The sequence below is a fragment of the Nothobranchius furzeri genome, chromosome 2 (genome assembly GCF_043380555.1).
Source record: "Nothobranchius furzeri strain GRZ-AD chromosome 2, NfurGRZ-RIMD1, whole genome shotgun sequence".
NCBI classification, from domain to species: Eukaryota; Metazoa; Chordata; class Actinopteri; order Cyprinodontiformes; family Nothobranchiidae; genus Nothobranchius; species Nothobranchius furzeri.
The window spans coordinates 4,791,867-4,811,700 of record NC_091742.1 but is presented as its reverse complement, the minus strand read 5'-3'; the positions used below and the strand labels follow the sequence as shown (position 1 = coordinate 4,811,700).

The 19,834-nt window shown below is 46.6% G+C and overlaps 1 protein-coding gene across 2 annotated transcripts in view; it reads right to left on the bottom strand.

Annotated features, from left to right (window-relative positions):
• The window catches only part of LOC107377596 (prospero homeobox protein 1), a 31,092-nt gene that overhangs the window by 8,394 nt on the left and 2,864 nt on the right, over positions 1 to 19,834 (bottom strand). For both annotated transcript variants that reach the window (XM_015947302.3, XM_015947303.3), the window contains exons 2-4: positions 17,216 to 19,264; positions 13,436 to 13,543; positions 7,739 to 7,933 (exon numbers count right to left, since the gene is read on the bottom strand). In XM_015947302.3, coding sequence (XP_015802788.3) covers positions 7,739 to 7,933; positions 13,436 to 13,543; positions 17,216 to 19,198 — 2,286 coding nt within the window. In that variant the 5' untranslated portion in view covers positions 19,199 to 19,264. The remainder of the gene's footprint in view (positions 1 to 7,738; positions 7,934 to 13,435; positions 13,544 to 17,215; positions 19,265 to 19,834) is intronic.

Sequence of the window (19,834 nt, the reverse complement as noted above, 5' to 3'; positions counted from 1 at the left end):
CTGATGGAGTTAAACTCAAACAAGTTGGGGGGTTTAATTTAGAGGAATGAGATCAAACAATATCACGATCATTTAGAAACTTAGAAATTCATTGCCTGACGTTATCGGTTCACCCAAGGCTGAATGGAACCAATCCGGGGGTGGGGAGCGAGGGTCATCGAGTGCTGGGCCTCTGGAGGTCAGGAAGTCAACCCAACCTTAAGAGACCGAGAGCACAGGAGGCAGAAGGGAAAGAAAGGAGCAAGGGAGTCTGGAAGATAGGGAACAGGACATCTGGAGAGGAGGAGATCAGGGGGAGGGAGGTGGAGGAAGGAGGGTGGGAGGGTTAGGAAACAACAAAGGATGGAAACTAAGAAGCAGCAATGAAGGAGGCTGGAAGATGGATGGAAGGAGACAGAGTCCAAGGACATGTGAAGGATCAATGTGGCAGGAAAAGAAAGTAAAAATAATAAACTGCAGATTGGATTGAAAGGAAGGAGAGTTTGGCACCAGCAGGTCAAGATTGGGTGGGTGGGGGGTGCTCTGACACATCTGCAGCTCTGATGCACACCCTGGTCATTTTGGCATGCGTCCCTTTGCCACGCTTCATTAGTCTCACACACACACACGGACGGAGACCAAAACGGTCCAGAAATAATGACATAATCAGCAGCTGTGCCACAGAGCAGGCTGCCCCGCACAAGGTGACCAGGGACAGGGGGAGGAGGGGAAGACAGAGGGAGGAGAGGGGATAAGAAGGGAGGAAGAGGAGGAGGTGGGCTGGAAAATCAAAGCGCCTACAAACATCGTGAGATAAAAGTGTTTGAACAGGTGAAGACATGGAGCGAAGGGATTGTGGGTCCTTCTTAATGTTTTAGACGCCATGCCGCCCCAGGCTGCACGTACACACTCCTCTGGTCAGCACACACACCCAAACCTCACACACACGAACACGCAGAAGAACCGTCAATCTGCATCATACTGAGGGATCTAATAAAACCGAGCCGCTGACTGACGAGCAGATGCTCACGCGCTCTTCCTAGATTTTCTAATGCTTCAATTTGCTGAAGTGGCAAGATTCCACGAAGGAAGCTCACTCCATATTTCTGATGGCTTTAAAATCAAGAAATCTGGAACGGCTGTGTGTGCAGCAGCTTCAGACAGGCTGAAAGTGGACTTTGACCCATGTTCAGGACTCAGTGTGACTAGGATATAAATCTATTTGATCCATGATATTAGTTGTGTTTGCAGCTGCTTTTTTTGGTTCTCTCTAATTCCAAATTTTACAAAGCCAATTAAAATACAGAAGTGCAAAATTTCCTTTTTTTCCCCTTTTTCACATCTGTGAGTCTAAGCACTTGGTACTGCTCAGATTTTAACAGGAAGACCTGGTGCACGTTCAAAGGGAGAACCCTGCTGCCGTGACCATTTCAGTTTATAAATCTGGACTTTTCAAACGTTTTCCCGGCGCCGGCCGGAGAGATTTCACCAACCCTAACCCCAGTGGCATTTTGAATGTCAAATAAAATTTTCTCAAAATGTCACAGACTGGTAACATCTAGAACCCTTGTCGCTTTATTTTTCAGGAGCTAGGAAGCCCAAGAAAGACAATCACATTAGGAGGAGTTGGTGACCTAATTAAATGAGACATAAAACACTTTGTTACAGAAATGCAAAAAGAAAATTTGCACTAAGGCACCACTTTGTTTGCAGAAGCCCCGTGTGACCTGGCTCCATACGAAACGTGTCTCACAAGTGTCGTTTAAATCAAATCGGCGTCTTTTTGCTCCAGTGCTGAGGCCGTAAAGCCATTATCTCACTTTTTTATATACTTTTATTGAAACTTGTGTCAGCAGGTGGTCAAACAGAACATTTACTTGTGTTTTGTGCAGATGCCTGATGGTGGGATGTTCTGTGGGGGGAGTTTATGGCTCTTACATCTTAATGAGAGAGAACTAAAACCAACAAGTGATGGAAGAAGGTGGAGGAGGGCATGGGGAGGTGTGTGTGTGTGTGTGTGCGCACTCAGGAAAAAAACCCCACTGGCAAATTGTATTGGTTGTATTTTTGGCAGGTCTGAACCTAAATCTATACTGCCAGTGTTTGTCTTCTTTTCATTTGTCTCCTTCTTCTACCTCTTTTTTGTCTCCAATCGCTCTTCAAAGAGACCCCTAAAGCCGTTCGGTAGCAGAGGCGCACCTGTGCGTGAGCGTGTTTCATTTCTTTTTTATTCTTCTGGATCTTTCTACGTGTTTGCTTTGCTTTTTGCATCCAGTGAAATGACTCTAACCTTTTCACCTCAAATTCCCTGAGGTCAAATCCTGGTCAAAGACACCCTGCAAACATACACACACACACACACACACACACACACACACACACACATGGGGGTGTGTGAGGAGACAACCGAAGCGGGAATACAAAAACATGAAGTGGAGGAGTGGAAGACAGAGAGGTAGCAGCAGCAGGAGGAGGAGGAGGAGAAAACAGACATTAGCTTCTCTGGGTGGAGAACAAATGGAGCCCCAAGAGGGACGTGAAGAGGAGGAACGAGGGAACAAGGGGGGAAGGAGAGGTGAAGCACACAATGCCACGGGGCACGGGCGGTTGGACAGACAGCATCTGCTCTCAGTGGCTCTGGGAATGGATGGAGAGCAAAAGAAGAAGGCAGGAAAAAGTTTAGATGAGGCAGGACAAGTCTAACACTGAGTCACTTTGGGTGAACTAGACAAATGAAATCAACGTGAATAAAGTTGGTGGAGGGATATTATCATTTCAAAACCCAGGGATGACAGACGGATGGATGGACAAAGGAGGAAGAGAGACAAAAGGAGTGACACATCTTTGCAATTGGAGAAAGAACAGCTGATAAGAGAGGACACGCGATACTTGTGTGTGTGCAGACGAAGGCTTCTCACCACTTTTCACGGTGCCTCCCTCTCACATAGAGATCATATGGACTTCCTCTTTAAATGCCAAGATGTGTGTATGCAGGCGGGCGGCTGCTCGGTGGGAGGAGAGCTAGCTGACAGAGAAAACTTGGCCTGGTCTGTCTTATGGAAATCTGAGAGTTTCCCAGAGCCATCATAAAACTGTCTCTTTATGGGACCTCACCTCTCTTCTCTGTCTCCGACCCATTAGCAGGTCACACACACGCCTGTCGCATGAAAGATGATGTGTGTTGTCATTGGGGGTTCAAAGACGAGGACGTCAGAAAGAAAAAGGACACTAAGTGAGAATTTTCACTTGAGTCCTCACATGAAAGCGCCGCTCGCTCAAAGTCAAGGCTTTGGGAGGCCGGGTGTGTTTCGGAAGACTTTGATGGCAACTGACAAAGTGAATGAGACGCGGAGAAGAAGAGAAGGGATCAGAAGAGGGATAGAGGGAGGGATGGGGGAGTAAGGGGGAGAGGTTGGTGAGAAAAGAGGAAAGTAGAGTCGGGGTCTAGGTAATTAACGGCAAGCTCTTTAATTACTGCTGGTGTTCATTGTGCCAGAAGGAATGTGGCAATTATGCCATTAAAACTTCCTAATGGGGGGGAAAAAGTGAGCGAGGAGGAGGGAGGGAATAACAGAAGACATGAAAAAAGGGAGGATGAAAGAATGAGAGGAGGGATGGAACAGAAGGAAGAGAGGACGACATGAGGGAGGAGGGATATGAAAGGAAAAAAGGGGAAACAATCGCCACAAAAGAGAGGCTGGGAGGGAGATGGGGAGCGTATTAGGGCCGCACAGTGACAGAGCAGATTAGCATCAAACAAGAAAGGCCACAGACGTGTGTGTGTGTGTGTGTGTGCGTGTGTGTGTGTGTGTGTGTGTGTGTGTGTGTGTGTGTGTGTGTGTGTGTGTGTGTGTGTGTGTGTGTGTGTGATCATTGAAACAGAGGGCATATTCATTCCAAAGACGCCACCAAGGTGGATGGAACTTTGATGATGCAGAGTCTGGCAAAGGGAAAACTCAGCGTGTGTGTGTGTGTGTGTGTGTGCTTGCTGAATCTGCGTAGGCTCCTGTTTCAAGTGTTGGTGCAGGCAGGTAGGGGAGGAAGAGGAGGAGGAGGAGAAGGAGGAGAAAAGGGAGATGTCCACAGAAAAATGGGCCTCGGAGGCATCTTGATACACAACCAGTGCATTTCCATCTCCACGTTACCTCTATGACTCACACACACACACACACACACACACACACACACACACACACACACACACACACACACACACACACACACACACACACACACGCACACACACGCACACACACGCGCGCTCACAAGACAGAATACATAAGTGTGTCCACGCACATGTGTGATGCTCACATCAGTTCCACACAGACATCAAACAGCCAAAAACACACAGCCCCCGCACTTGCAAACACACACGCACACTCACAAATACCACCCACGCATGCACACACACACACATGCACACACTTACACGCAAAGTCTTAGCGCTCACCAAGGCGGTTGGCTTGTCAGGGGGTTAGAAATTTGCATGGCTGGGCAAATTTTCCTTGTGCTAAACTCTAATCAGCTCCTATATCTCTCAGACACCTGCCCAGCAGAAAAATAAATAAATAAAACTTAAAAAAAACCCTTAACATGCAAAACACCTGCCCCCCCCCCCCCTCCACAGGCGCAGCTCCTCGGCCAACAGAAGACTTATTCACCTGGCTTCGCTGACTCTTTTCCTCTCCGTCTGCCTTCTTGCAAATGTTTTGCATTTATGTAGGCAAATGAGCCGTTCCCCTTAAGCCCGCTTCAACAGTAACTTCCTGGAGCTCAGAGAAGAAGAATGACAGTCTTGTTTGAGGTGTCGCAGGAAAATTAGGCCTCAAAAAGAAAGGGGGATTCTCAAAGGAAACGAGAGCTCTCCTCTGTTTGGGCCATGATGAAAGACTAATTGTGTTATTTTTCAAAAGCCACAGTAAATTCTTCTAAAAGCAGCCACACCTACACTCAAAGTGATCTAAAAGTTATTTATTTTACTGTAAAATATGTATTTTCTCTTTCTTATTCATTATTAGTTTGTTTGACTCCATTTGCTGTGCAGTAAAAACCTGCATGTGATTTACACACACGAGGCAGAAACTCAAAGTTTAATGCACAAACTACGGTGCGATCACTCAGTTAATTGCATAAAGTTACATTTGACATGTTAATTGTAAGCAGAAGCTTAGAAATGAGATTTATTTAGGCTTTTTAAGTTTTTTTTTCATATCTGTAAAATGAAAGACACAAAAGAAGGAAAGGGTGAACAGATGAGCTTCAAATTGAACAACTTGATGCACTTTATGTAGAAAAAATTCTATAAGATGAAATGAATTTGGTTTTTGTTGCTAAACATAGAAAATCCCAGCAGAAGTATTTCATAAATTGAGACTTTTTTCTTTCTTTCTTGAGGTTTTAGAGCTTGTTCCAATTCTTGTGCTAAAATGCGACCATCAAATAAGAACAAAATTGATCCAAAAAGTTCTCAAGTTACTATTTTTTCTTTGTTTTTGAAGAACAGCAGGGTACTTTGTGCACACAAGGATCATAAAGGATAGATTTATTAGTGTTTTAGATTATATTAATGAATAAATGAAGTGTGCATTCAAAAATGCATCCCTGAAACAATTGAACAAAGAGACGAATGCAGAGCTGGATCTGTTAAAGTTTGGAATGAAAGAAAAACATATTTTCCTGTCTCTAATGTTTAATCATTTCTGCACTTACACGAGCAGCAAATTAGAAGGAATCTTGCTTTTCCTCTCATGGAGCTTTCAGCTGATTCAGACCTTACACACACAAGTGCCTCTGCCTGCCAGCGTCTCTCAAAGCCTCCCTTAAGAGGTTTGAAGATGGATGTGGTGAAGTGTGTGTGTGTGTGTGTGTGTGTGTGTGTGTGTGTGTGTGTGTGTGTGTGTGTGTGTGTTTGGGTGCACACAGAGCAGCCCCAGTGGACAAATAATGATGGAGAGAGAGAAGGAAACAGAGAAAAGAAAGTAAAGCTCTTTAATTGTAAGAGCTCGCAAAACTCCCATTGCTCGCAAGGGCACTTCGCTCCTGGACGTCATCGCTCCTTCTTTCTCCCCTCTCCGTTCCCCCTTGGTTCCCCCTTTCCCCTTCTCCCTTCATCGGTCTCTCTGTCTATCTATCCATCTCCCTCCCCCTTTTCTCTCCCCTTCCTCTCACTAAAACAGTAGGATGCTTAACCTTGATAACAGTGAGATTTTACTCCCCCTCCCCAAAGTGACACACACACACACACACACACACACACACACACACACACACACACACACACACACACGCACACAGAAGTGCTTTGCCAGCATGCCAGGCCGGTCCAAGGGACGGCTGTACCCTTCGAGGTGAACAGGACACCGGGAAATGCAGCAACAACAACACACACACACACACACACACACACACACACACACAGAAGGTGGCAAAAGAAGAAGTGGGACAAATGAGACGTATTAAAGGTGAAGTTACCTGCTGAGAATTTGTGATTATGATACACAGGAAGCGTCGGTACACTGTTCTGCTGATAATAGGCAAATAATGACAGGGAAGTAAAAATGTTGTGTTCCAAAACAACAGCAACACACAGGGACGCACACTCGAACAAGACACGCACAAACTAAACGAGAAGAGAAATGAGTGAGACGTCCGTACTTCCTCACACCTCTGTTAGCATAAACTTCCCAGAATTTACACTTTTGATTGTTTTAATGTTCATGTATTTAAAATAGATAAAACATTTATAAGAAAGTAGAGTGTTAAAAAATCAAGATAATGTCTTTTAAATAAAACTAGCCTGATAAAGAGTGAATGGGTTAATAACAGGGCTCTATTGATTATTAATAAACACATGGGTGTTATAACCAATTCACACAATGTGGACTATTTAGCAAGATGAAGATCTTATACTTCATTTATTCAAGTAAACTTACACTTTTGTTTTTCTTCTCACTAAATTTTAGTTTGGGTCACAATGTTTTTGCTGGATTCTCTCTCCCTTTCTCTCTCTCTCTCTCTGTGTGAGTGTGTGTGTGTGTGTGTGAGTGTGTGTGTGTGAGTGTGTGGCTCATAGCAAAAAGAGTTCTCCCCTTAAGATGCTTTACGTGCTAACAAACACATTTTTCTGATTTGAACATCATTAGGAGCAGCAGTAACTCAGGAGGTAGAGCGGGTTGTCCAGTAATGGAAGGTTTGTAAGGTTGATTCTGGCTCCTGGCAGAGAGTGCTGCTGTTGTGTCCTTGAGCAAGGCACTTAACCCCTATTGCCTGCTGGTGGTGGTCGGAGGGACCGGTGGCGCCTGTGTTTGGCAGCCTCGCCTCTGTCAGTGCACCCCAGGACAGCTGTGGCTACAATGTAGCTCATCACCAGCGTGTGAATGTGTGAATGATTTATCTTGTTGTAAAGCACCTTGGGGGGTTCTAAGACTCTAGAAGGTCCTGTATCAAACACAGGCCATTTACCAACCCTCAACCTAACATCTGCTCCATCTTCCTGCTCTGCAGCTGCTCATCTGGATTAAATAATGACATCATTACTCCCTATGAGGGTAGTTTTACTATAAACAGAAATATGCATCAAAATAAAGCATCACAGGACGTGCAGAAGACTTAAAGTCAGCAGACTGAGGGACAGTAATGTCACAGATGACACAGAGATGGTGTCACATGACCCGTCTGATTCGACAAATCAGGTGAAACTTCCTTTTTCTCTCATTTGGGCCACATTCCCTTTTGCCCCATCTCAGCCTGAAGCGGGTACCTCAAAGTCGTTGGCCTTGTTGTAGTGCATGTTGAGGGCTCGGAAGAGCTCGCAGTCACGGCTGACGCTCAGCTCATCGGCCCCGGTGACTCCGTCGTTGATGGCCTGGCGGGCGAACTTCTCCATCTGGATGTAGTAGAACTCCCTGAAGTTGCTGAACCACTTGATCAGCTGGGAGGTGATGCAGCGGTTAAACTGGAGCGAGAGATGGAGACAGGAGGGAGTGGGTTAGCATCTTTTTTTTTTTTTACCGTGTCAGTTTAGCTCCATTTATCACCTGAAATTCAGCAAACGGGATCTGTCAGCACGCGTTATGCAAACAGGAAGAGAAGAATGAGGCGTCTGAACCTTATTTAGCCACAGGATTTGAGTGTGAATGAAGGGCATTTTTATATCAGGGAGCTGAGGCGTGAGGCAAGGTGGGAGGGAACGGTCGGAGATGAAGAGAAGCGGAACAGAGGACACAGGTTGTCGAGTGAGGGATGATAATAGAGATATTAAGTAAGACAGCAAAGTGGGGAGGTTGGCTGTGGAAGAAAGAGAGAGAGTGTGTGTGGTTCATCTCCCCTACTGGGAACAGACCTCCCTCCTATCATAACCCTGAGAGTGGAGGGAGAGGTGGAAGAGAGAGAGAGTGTGTGTGTGTGTGTGTGTGTGTGTGTGGGGGGGGGGGCAAACACACAATTGACCAGAAAAACGATTAAGTCATCATCTGAAGCGCCCCGGCCTGCAGGGGGCTCAAACATGTACTTAACCTCGTTCACCAATTACACCCTGATCCTCCTCCCTCTTCTCTGCTCACCTCCCACACAGGGAGGAGGAAGAAGAAGAAGAAGGAGAAAAAGAGCAAAATAAGGCGAGAGGGATGAAGAGGAGGCAGTGGTGATCTGATCTCTGCTGCTCCGATGAGTTCAAGAGGAAACGGCCGTTTGAGTTTGGGCCCCCTTAAATCTCAGTCTCACGCATCCGTGTCAAAGCATCCGTTCCGTGCTCCATTTTATAATAATGTTGATCTAAACCTCAAACTTCCTTAACCCCCCACCCCCCACACACACACACCCACCGCTATTAAATACTGAACGCACCAGTCGCTGGGGGACACAGAGTGATCCTGGCATGGAAATTAGGCCCTGGCTATTGTTTGGCAACACACACACACACACACACACACACACACACACACACACACACACACACACACACACACTCCTCCTGAGACACTTGTGAAGATGGGTGGGAGCCATCGACATAAGGTGGGAGCGAAGTGTGTGTGTGTGTGTGTGTGTGTGTGTGGTGGGGCAAGTCATTGAATCAGAGGAAAACAGTTGGAGCAAGACGAGTAAATAAAAGTTGTTCTTCTGGAATGATCAGTAGACGAGATAATGACGGAGTGGAAAAAGAATAAGTCCAATCTTTGTCAGGGGTGTGTGTGTGTGTGTGTCTGTCCTAAAGTGCAGTGTGAGCACAAATGGGGGAAAAAGAGGAGGAGGATGGGTGCAGGTCAGCGCTGTCAGACAATGGTGTTTCGCTGGTGGTGGTGGTGTATGGGTGTGGGGGTGGGGTGTGGGGTGGGGGCCGGAATGTGAGCAGTCAGCAAGCTGGGGTCGTGACATCGCGGTGTCAAACAAACAAACTACTGACACTTACAAATACGTTGGCCGGACAGTGGTATTCTTAAAACACACGCGCACGGACGCCAGCTGAAGTGTGACAAAAACAGCGTTTTTTTTTTCACTCAAGTTTAAACCTCTCTCCTGCGACCCAGAGCCCGACTGAGAAGTGGCGTCTATCCACGCTCTTGCGTGCGTGTGAGCCATACATCGTGAGATTAAAGCCAGTGAAAGTTGCCATCGCTCATGAGAGAGACCTTTGGTGTCACTGCGCCAGAGTGACACGATACATTTGTCACTTTGGACAAAGACGACTTTATTATGCCGACAGCTTGGAGGAAGACGCGTTAGAGCCAGTGCAGGTGTGCTGAGATCCAATCAGAAACACACACATGCACAAACTGAAAGATCGTTACATTTTATGGAACTTAAATCGACTTCTAATGCTCAGGGATTACATTTTGGCAAGTTCCCCGTCAGCTTCCTGCAGTCTCGGTTCATTAAGCTGCTGGTGGGGCACAGAGACCCCCTGAAAGCAGCCGCGTTCTGTAGAGGAGGGAATCGGTTCAAAGGAGTACATCACTGCAGCTCCTTAATCAGAGCTGGCAGGGGTCAGCCAGCACCGACATGAGAAGGAGAGAGGAGAATGTGTGTGTGAGTGTGTGTGTTGGACCTGATGCTATGTGTTTGAGCATTTAAGTGTGTAAAAGGGTGTGTGGCTAGCTAAGAGGCAGAGCAGAGAGAGAGAGAGAGAGATGGTGGAAGCGTGTTTCTCACACTCACACTCAAGAGCCTGTGAAAGGTCAGAGCTTAGTGCTAACAGCACCAGATAGAAAATGGCATGCGCGCACACACACTTCCTCACATGTTCCGCTGATGCACTGACACATGCTTAAGTCTGGATTTGGAAAACACTTAAGCATCCTTTGTCTGAACTGAACCAGTCGCCTGCAGGAAGTATTCAGGTGCACACCCCCACACCCCCACACACCAGGGTATTTTGCAGTTTTGTCTTTAGGATGGCCGCGGTGGTTCGCTGAAAGGTATTTGGATTAAAACCCACAGGCAAGCCAACACGTTCCGCAGCGGAGCAGAAAACACACCGATGACCTCAGAGTGTTCAGCAGCGTCCAGAACGACCGGAGAGGAGAGCAGAAAGACACAGAAGCCTGAGCGGGCCTCTTTCTCTCCCTCTCTCCCCCTCACTGTCGTAAGCCCTTCCACAGTCATCAGGGCTTTCCAACGTTTCCTGTTTTTTGCAGGAGTGAATTGTGGGAGATAATCTCTGGGTGTCTATTGGCTGACTGCACACAAAAAGTGGCCCTGGAAAGCGGGCTTTTGTTGCTGCTGTGACTCAAAATCCAGCCGCTGGCTTTTCTTTCTCCGCCGGCCCCGCCGAGGCGCACACACCGTGCCACAACATCAGCAAAAAATAAAAAAAAGAAAAGAAAAGAAAAGAGAAGAGAAGGAATGACATATAGAAAACCCTCCTGGCCTCAAGAGCACGTGACTGGCTCACATGCTAATGCTTGTTGCTGAAGCTCAAAGAACAACAATTAACCGATAATTATAAAAACAAGAGAGGAAATCAATGGTTTGCAAAGGCAGCAGCTTCGGATGACTTTATAAACTGACTGAATTAACCTAATCTAATCATTGATCTATTGACCCTCAATGTGCACAAAAATAATGAGATGTTTTAAAGCTAGTGGGGTAATGTGGACTTCCATTAGCAGCACCAACAATAGCGTTAAAGCAAATCTGTCAAAACATTTCAGAAACACGACAAACAAGTCTTAAAGGAAGCTTAGAGGGGGGGGGGGGGGGGGGGGCAACAGCTTCAGCGTCCCCCTGTTCTAAGGCCAACCCACTTCATGTGTTCATTAGGTTCTTGATGGTTAAGACCTGATTAGTCGAGACCTGATTAACCTTAGAGACCTTTGTTGAAGACAGGCCCTCGCTAAGAGGCTGGATATAATTAGATGGTCCCATTCCCATACACTAATTTATAGCCAGAGTCCATTGTCATTTTCTGAGAACAAAAACAAACTGATGTATCCCATAATCCCCTAAATTTCTGGACTTTATTTAGGCTTTTTTTTTCATGGCTGGGCCACCTTCATGGGAACGATTAATCAGTGAAACAAATCCATGTTTTAATCTGATCAAGAAGATTTCAGATCGGTGGAATCCTGTCATATTTTTTATGCATCAATGTATAAAGCGGCCTTCTTGCCTCTTTATTATCAAGACCAATGAAATTCTGGGTGAAAGTCACGTGAGATCAGCGCTTGTTGGTGATGGCATAGAAAAGGGGGGCAGCTGGTAGAAAGGGGAACCTTTATCTTCTGATTTGAATAAGATGGCCTGGATCTGTCGCAGTATTTACCCCTTGTATGGTCCAAGACACACACACACACACACACACACACACACACACACACACACACACACACACACACACACACTCAAAACTAACAACATGACCGAATTAAATTACGTGCACCACAATGGCGATTGTGTTCTTGTTTTTCTCTGCAGCTTTCATGTTGCTTCCCAAATGTTCCTTCATTAAACTCCCTTTGGCTCCTCCCTCTATCCAACTATCTAACCATCGTTCCTCCACCTGCTCGCAGAGCCACTCCTTCATCGCCAGCCTGCGTCCTCCACTCTGCCCTCTCTACCCCTCCATTACTCATCCTTCTCTTTATCTTTGATGTACTCCCAGCCTCTCCAGCTCCCTCACGTAGACCTGTTCGACTTCCTCTTCTTTCATGTTTTGCATAAACCCATAATTTAGTGAGCAAAAGGACCTCATTTTAAGATGGACAATTGCACATTGTCCGCTGCAACTGAAGCTCGGCACATTAAAATTTATAAATCAAATTTCCCTTTTTTTAAACATTATGTGCATTGACTAAATACTGGGAAGAAAATATGCCAAACACAGACCAGCAGCAGAGGTAAAGATGTATTTTCCAACATTTAGATTTGAAAAATACAAAGCTGTTATGTTTAAAAGGTGTGGAATGTTCACTTAATCAATCCACTTGCAGTGGTCTCTAGTAGAAATAAAGCCTTGTTAGTTGCACTCTGGGGGAAAAACACCAGTGAACCAATTCCAGGAACTAGAAGGGAGCCACATCACAGTTGCAGGTTTTGGAGTCTTATTTCCTGATATTTGGACATCCTGCCTCAGATTGGATAACGGCAACGCAACTCTATCAATGTTTCATCTCTATAAACATCACAAGCTTCTGCAGGAGCTTCTGCTATGCGGTCGAGTTGAGTTGCTAATGCTAACGTTTAGCTTCTACTAGCCGAGATGCTCTCTGCTGTTTCCTGGATGTTAAACCAACAACAGTCTTCCCCGTTGTGCGTCAAGATGGGCGAGTCCATGAATGTTAAGTGACTTAAGTGATTTTCTAATCCTAGAGTTTCACCATCTGTTTTCTATCAGATGCTGATGCAGGAGATGGGTGTAGGAGACTATTTTCATGTTCAGCCTGGATGAAAAGCTCAGAGTGGACCATCATCAGAAATAAGAATTTGGAAATGTTTATTTTTTTCAGTGTTCCACACCCTTAAGGACACGGTTATTCTAGCATGTTTGTGCTTCTTTTGTTTTGTGTTTACTTGAATGAAACAAAGGTTGAAAAAAAAAGTACAAAACAAACAAACAAACCACGTAGCGGGCTTTTCGTATAACTGAAACCCCCCCGGGTCCATCTAGGAACATTCATCGGCATGCCAGGCCTGCAGGAGGCAGTAGTTTTGAATGCAGAATAAATAGGTGGTGGGCAATAACTGTGCTTCACATTGCCCTTCTTCTGAGATCTTCCACATGAAGCAGTAATTAAGCTTGTAAAAACAATCATGTGTAAACACAAGTTGCACAGTACAAAGCCTAAAACTCTGGTTATTTACATCCACAAGCAACTGCTGACAGCAGAGAATTTGCAAATCTCCACTTTGGTCTGAGTTTTAGAAAGACTTGTTAAACAGGCCAAACTGTAGAAATATACCTTTGTTTTGTGGGACTACTGGCTACGTGTGTACAGAGATCGAAAGATTACATCAAACTCACCTTGACATCTGAGAAAAACATCTTTAGCATGTTGGAGCTCGGGTAGCGGGTGTAGAAAAACATGAGCTTGGCCTTCTTCAGGTGGTTGGGAGACAGACCTTCTTGGATCTGGAAACACTTGCTATTAAGGACATCAACACGCTCCTTGGATCTAAACTGCATGTACACCATCAATCAGACACAGGTACATTACAAATATTTGTCTGCCAGCTAATGACAGAGAGTAAATATGGGAAGAGAAAGGCACTGGGATGAACGGTAACCAAATTTTCTTGAAAGCACAAACACAGTTTCTGAGGGGAGAGCTGAAGATGATGAGCGAAGCCATTTGCTTGCATTTGGCACCATCCGTATCAGGCATGCGAGTGTCACGGTAAATAAAACGCTGGCCAGCAGTACAGCCGATGCTTTTACATAAGGAGGCTCATTTCACAGTCAAAGTGAGCAAACGCCTTTGCCTACACCCTGTGCTAACCTCCACCCAAAAAAGGAGGAAGAAAAAAGGAGACATTTGCATATCACAGACAAAGACAGCAGTTAACGCCAGTGACGGGCAAGAAGGCCTAATGGCTTGGCGACAACACATGCCAAGCTTGAATACGGCTGTCTGATGTTGGCTACGTCAGTGACAAAACACGGTGTAGGAGATCCCAGATACCGATCTGGGAAACATGGGAATCCTTCAGGTATACAAGTTCCCGTTAGAGGTCTTGTCTTCCTAATGGATCTCCTGGACTGAACAGCGGAAACGATGGAGATGGGCTGTTGGGGGCACCTTGAGGGATAGCATGGTTCCAGCCTTCAATTACATCCCCCTCCTCCTCCCTCTGCTCCACCCCTACCCCAACACCCCCAAGCCTCTCAGCCATTGCCAAACCCTTGGAGGAGCAAAAGAAGGAGGAGGAGAAGAAGAGAGGCACTGAGGCTTTGGACGCCGCCAGTGATGGGAAGACTGAAACACATCTGCGCCGCTGAATGGCCCAAGCCATTTCCATGGTGAATTAACGGCCGTATAATACATCTGATCATTTCAATCTGGGGGATAAGACATTGAAAAGGGAGCGGGAGAGGAGGGGTTGGTGTGCTGGTTCAACATGAAGCAAACTACGCAGAATGAGCAGCGATGAGTTTTCACGAAGACTGTTTACGCTCGAGCGGACGAAATACAAGGCTTGACATTAGTTGTGATGTACAGGGCTGGCTGTGATTGTTAAAATCAGTCAAGTGTCCAGATGTAGCTGAAACTATAGAGTAGGAAGAAAGCATCAGCTGCTAGATTGGATTGCCCTTGGCCTTTGGGTTACGCGGCAGAGCCAGCAAATCCTGAACCACGCTGTGTTGGCTCCTTAAAGACCCCGTCTACTTTGTGTGGTTTAGTAAGGGAGAGGGAGAAGGAAAGTATACGCAGTGAGGGTCTTGTGGGGGAAACCCTGGCAGACTGGTTTTATTCTGACAGTCCCGGCCAAAAGAGCAGCACTTCACTTTCCACACCACACCATCTGCTCCAAGCAGAGGAGACACAATGGATCCTCAGTAGCAGCAGAGAGCAAACCGTGGCTTTTCCTTTAAGGACAGATGAGGTTTGTTTGTTGTGAAAGCTGCGTGCTTATACTCAGATTTATTTGGTTTTTTTTGCTTTTTCAATTAGGATTAGCAACACTTTCCTCTTATCGGACATTACAATCTTACACTTTCGCAGCCTTCAACGCAGTATCACCTTCCTTCAGCTACCAATTAAAAGCCTCATACTTTCTGATTAGACATTTTCATTCCCAATTAACTCACAGCTTGCAAATGTAATTGTGATTGGACTTAGGGGTGGCGTGCAAGGCTATTATTTTGTCATGATGGTGCTCTTGCACCAGCTGGCCCACTGTTCGACTGCCACATCTGACAAGATATCATCATTCTCAAAACACTTCCCCAAAGCCTGAAGTCATGAGAGGAAAATGGCTGCTACACTTCCTAATTCATAGGTGTAAGGACAAGAAAATTTGGAGTCGGACTCTGAACAAATGCGAAAATTGATGGCAGCCATCTGCTCAGGAACTCTGAAGAGAGCTGGTGAACTCGAACGCACCCTGGAAAATGTCTGACAAGCTCTCGCTGACTTTAAAGGAAAAAAGCTACAGAAACACAACTAGAACGGGTGTAGCGTGATTCTGAAATGTCAGATTATTACAAGACTGTGCTGAAAATGCCAAACTTTTTTATGGGAATAAGAAGTAAAGATAAAATCGAAACTGCTGGTTTGTCAAACTGTTGGTTTGTCATTTCTTTCTATTTGGGTGAGTGAATCTGCTAATAAATGCTACAATGAAAGTCACAGCATCTGGCATATGTGGTTATTGTTTGATTGTTTTTTCCCCCCTCACTTTTTCTCAGTCTCTGCATGTTTCCATCTCCATTTTCTCTTTTCATCCCTCCATCGGGAGCCCGTAGAAGCAAAGGATTATGGATCTCTGGAAAGCGTTCACCCTTGGGTCAGAAGACAAGACAAGGCGAGGTAATGAAAGATAAACAGCTCGCTGCAAACACCTGTTAACGTCCGCTTCAAAGAAAAGACGGAGAGGAGGAGGTGGGGTTGGCAGGGAGGGAAAACAAAAAAAGAAGTATTTGGCTGCCAAGCAACAGCCGAAGGGCCCCCCGGGCTGTTGACAGATCTTTATGAAATGAAAAAAGAGAAAGAGAGAGAGAGCGAGAGAGAGAGAGCGAGAGAGAGAGAGAGAGAGAGAGAGAGAGAGAGGGAGAGAGAGAGAGAGAGAGAAGAAACAACAATGATTGTGGGCTTTTTACAACAGCGATGGATGATAAGAGGAACACAAGCAATCATAAATATACATCTTTCCCCAAGTCCTCAGGCAAACCTTTTGTGACACACACACACACACACACACACACACACACACACACACACACACACACACACACACACACACACACACACACACACACTCCCCACCAAAGACCCACAAAGAAGACCAGACGCTCAGGTGCACACTAAAGCAACAAGAAGGAGTTCGATAACCAACATGAGCACAAGTACAAAGATGTAAGATTAATTTCTTAAGTGCGTAATTAATGTTAATGAACCAAAGACAAAGCCTTCGCCGGGCAACCGCTGTGACACAAATCAAACTTTCATAAGGCGTGGAGGGTGCTGAATGCTTAAGGAGGGAAACGGAGAAGCTGTTTCAGCTATTAGTCCTGGATCCATGGGGGATTCAGAATGAGCCTCCCGTAGGGCATGCCCTCTTCGTCCACGGGGGCAACCTGGGGTTAAACTGCAATGCAGGCTATACAACATGGTCAAGATGTCATCTTTCTCCTTATCCTTTCAAGTTTTAGTAAAAATAAATAAAACCTGGACGAGTAAATGTCTTTACAAGCGAGTGATATGCGACAAGAAAGCTTTTAAAGGAATGGAGATGGAAGAAAGGACTGGATGGTGCTCTGAGCAGGAAGAGGTACGGGTATAAAAATAAACGCAACAATGGATAAGGGAACAGCAGTGGGAGGAAAAGTGATTCATCAACAATTTCTCAGTTTCTTAGGCTAGTTTCAAACAGATTCAAAAAGATTTGATGTTTAGCTCTTTGTGGTTCAGATGCACGGTTTCAGACGGGTCTCTGAGGGGTATAGAAGCACCTGCGAGCACGTCTTTCTGGTATAAACGGGTTTAAACTGTTCAACGCAAGTTTAAACCATCAATATTCATTTAGCTCTGTTTTTTACACCCATGAAAACACATGCCTTGTTTGGACTTGTTGTAAAGGATACATTGCTTCCTGAGTAAGGTGAGATGTCCGACATGTCCTGGAGATCACTGCACTCTGATTTGATCAGAGACAAGGAGAGGCCCTCGGCTGTGCTGCCAGGGTGTGCTGGTGAACAAGAGCGATGGTGGTGCCCCAGGTGGTGGCCTGATGCCATCTTGGTCCTCAGACTGGTGGTCTCCCGGGGCAGGTCCATGGAGTCTGGGGAAGTACGGTCCTTCCCTGGGTAACCACCTGTGGGTGCGCCAAGGGGAGGCTGGAAAGGGTAGCCCATGAGTGGCAGTGGGAAGGGATGCCGAAAGGATGGAGGACTGAAGCCCATGGAGGCAGAGAGTGATGACGGGTGGAGGGCAGGGTGGTGATTACTACCATGGGCACCCACAGCTGAAGATTGGTGGTGGTGGTGGTGGTGGTGGTCGCTGGGTGTCTTCCTCACTACTAAAGGAAGTGCCTCTGTTTGGTCATTGGTGGCACCTGGAATCCCTGGCATACTAGCAAAGGAGTCCAGTGGATTGGGAATGATGACATCGCCAAAGCACTGCAGCCTCTGGTTAGCGGTGTGGAAGTTTGGGTTGTCTCCATTGACAGCAGGTGGAAATCGTTCAGGGGGTAATGACAGTGGAGGAAAGGCCTGCTGAGGAGTAGGACGTGGAGGCTTAGTGAATACCTTAACCACCGTGTCCACCACCTGTGTCATCGCTGAGTTGAGTTCCTGCTTCAGGGTTTCGGCGAGCTGTTTACCTTCAGCGTGCATGGAGGAGCCTGGACCACTCTGCCCTTTGCTTCGGCCAAGCCCATCTCTTCTTGGCTTCTCTCCATCAGCCAGCAGGGCTTGCTCCTGAAGCAGAGCCCTGGCTCTGTCCAGGAAATGGCCTGGATCCAGATCAGACATCTCATTGTCAGAGCGCAAGTCATCTCCTCCTCGGTCGTCTCCACCATTGTCAGACCTCACCGGGCTGTCCTCTGACATGTTTCCTATATCATTGTGGAGGTCGTTGTGTTCTGAGTCATCAGTAGAGTCGTAGATCTGAAAGAACTTCTCCTGCAGCTGCCGTAGCTGCTTCTGCATGTCCTCGAGCTGCAGCTTGAGTTGTCGCCGCTCTTCCTGCTTCTGCTCCTTTCTCTGACACACCAGCTGAGTGAAGCTCTGCTGCTGCTGCTGAGGCAGCCTCTGCTTACGCTTGTTCTCTCTGCTGCTGCACACCTCACCTCCCCGTGGGCTGCTGGGGGCCTGCTGCTGAGACTGAAGAGGAGGGCAGTCCAGATCCATGTCCCGCTCTCCATCCATGTCGTGGTCACGCTCATGGCGGGAAGCAGCGGCCACCACCACGCTCGGTGAGTGGCTCATGCCACGTATGATGTTCTCAACGCGGGCTCGCTTGGCACGCAGGTGTTCATTGTTGAGACGCTCAATGTCAAAGGTTGCCATGCCAGGGGGGCGACCAAATGGTGACAAGCACTCTTGTGGGGTGCTGTCCTGGGAGGAGTTGCTGCAGGCATCCTCCTGCGGGACATCTGAGCTTGCGTTAGAGAACCCTGATCCAGGGAAGCCTGTTTCCCCTCTGTCACCCCTATCTACTCTTTCTCCCCTCTCATGTCCTCCCTCATTTTTAGCTATGTTATTCTTGAGCAGCTGAGAGATAATGGTGGTGCCAGGGAAGGGCATCATGGTGTCCTCGTATGAGTTGGCTCTCTTCAGTAGCTTTCGGAGTACATTTGACTTGGACTCGCTGTCGCTGGCTGACACAACGCCAGGCCCACCATGTGGCTGCACTACAGAGCACTCCATGGAGTCGTTGTCTGATCCGTGATGAGAATGGGAGCTCAGAGAGTTCATGGCACAGAAAATGGCTGCTTTGGTGCGAGCAATGCTATCAGTGGTTGCTGCTGCGGACGCTGCGCTGCCGACGGTCCTTTTCACACCAATGTCCACGCGTCTTCGCTTGGTTTGTCTGTTCAGAAGGGAGTCGCTGTCATGGTCCGGCATCACGGGTTGCAGCTATTGGGCCATATCCCACAAACCCAGTCCTGTAGGGTCAAAGCCTCTGTGTGTCTGTGGAGGGGGGAAAAAAGACAAAGCAGCACAACTCACTAAAATGACATCTATCGTCTCAAATGCAGAAACAGATAATCAAAACAGTAAAAACAACCAAAACTCAAATGCATCAGCTGATATGTAGGATTTTTTTTACTGACTGTATCAAATGGAGGAGGGGATGTCCATGATTTCATTTAGAGAGGCTTTAAGAATCAGCGACACGGGGGGGAGATAACAGTCGAGATTGGGTCAGATTTAGGCCTTGGCTCGACATTCCAGGGCAAAGTCCTACATTTTACCCCGTCCCCTGTTACATGCCGTGCGACACTGAACCAGTTCCCACGGAACACAAAGCTGCATAAAATTATGATAATTACTTAAGCACTTGTCCTCATTTCCATGATTGTGCAGCGTGAGCCCTCACAGGAGGAAGGAGCTGACAGAATCAAACGAATCAAATCGGGTTCATGTTATAAACATAAAAGGCAGAACAGGAGGAGGGAATGCACGTTTAACACACGCCGACACACAGCATCTCAAATCCTGTTGTAGAAGTGAGCGAGGTTGGATAAAACATTTGAAATT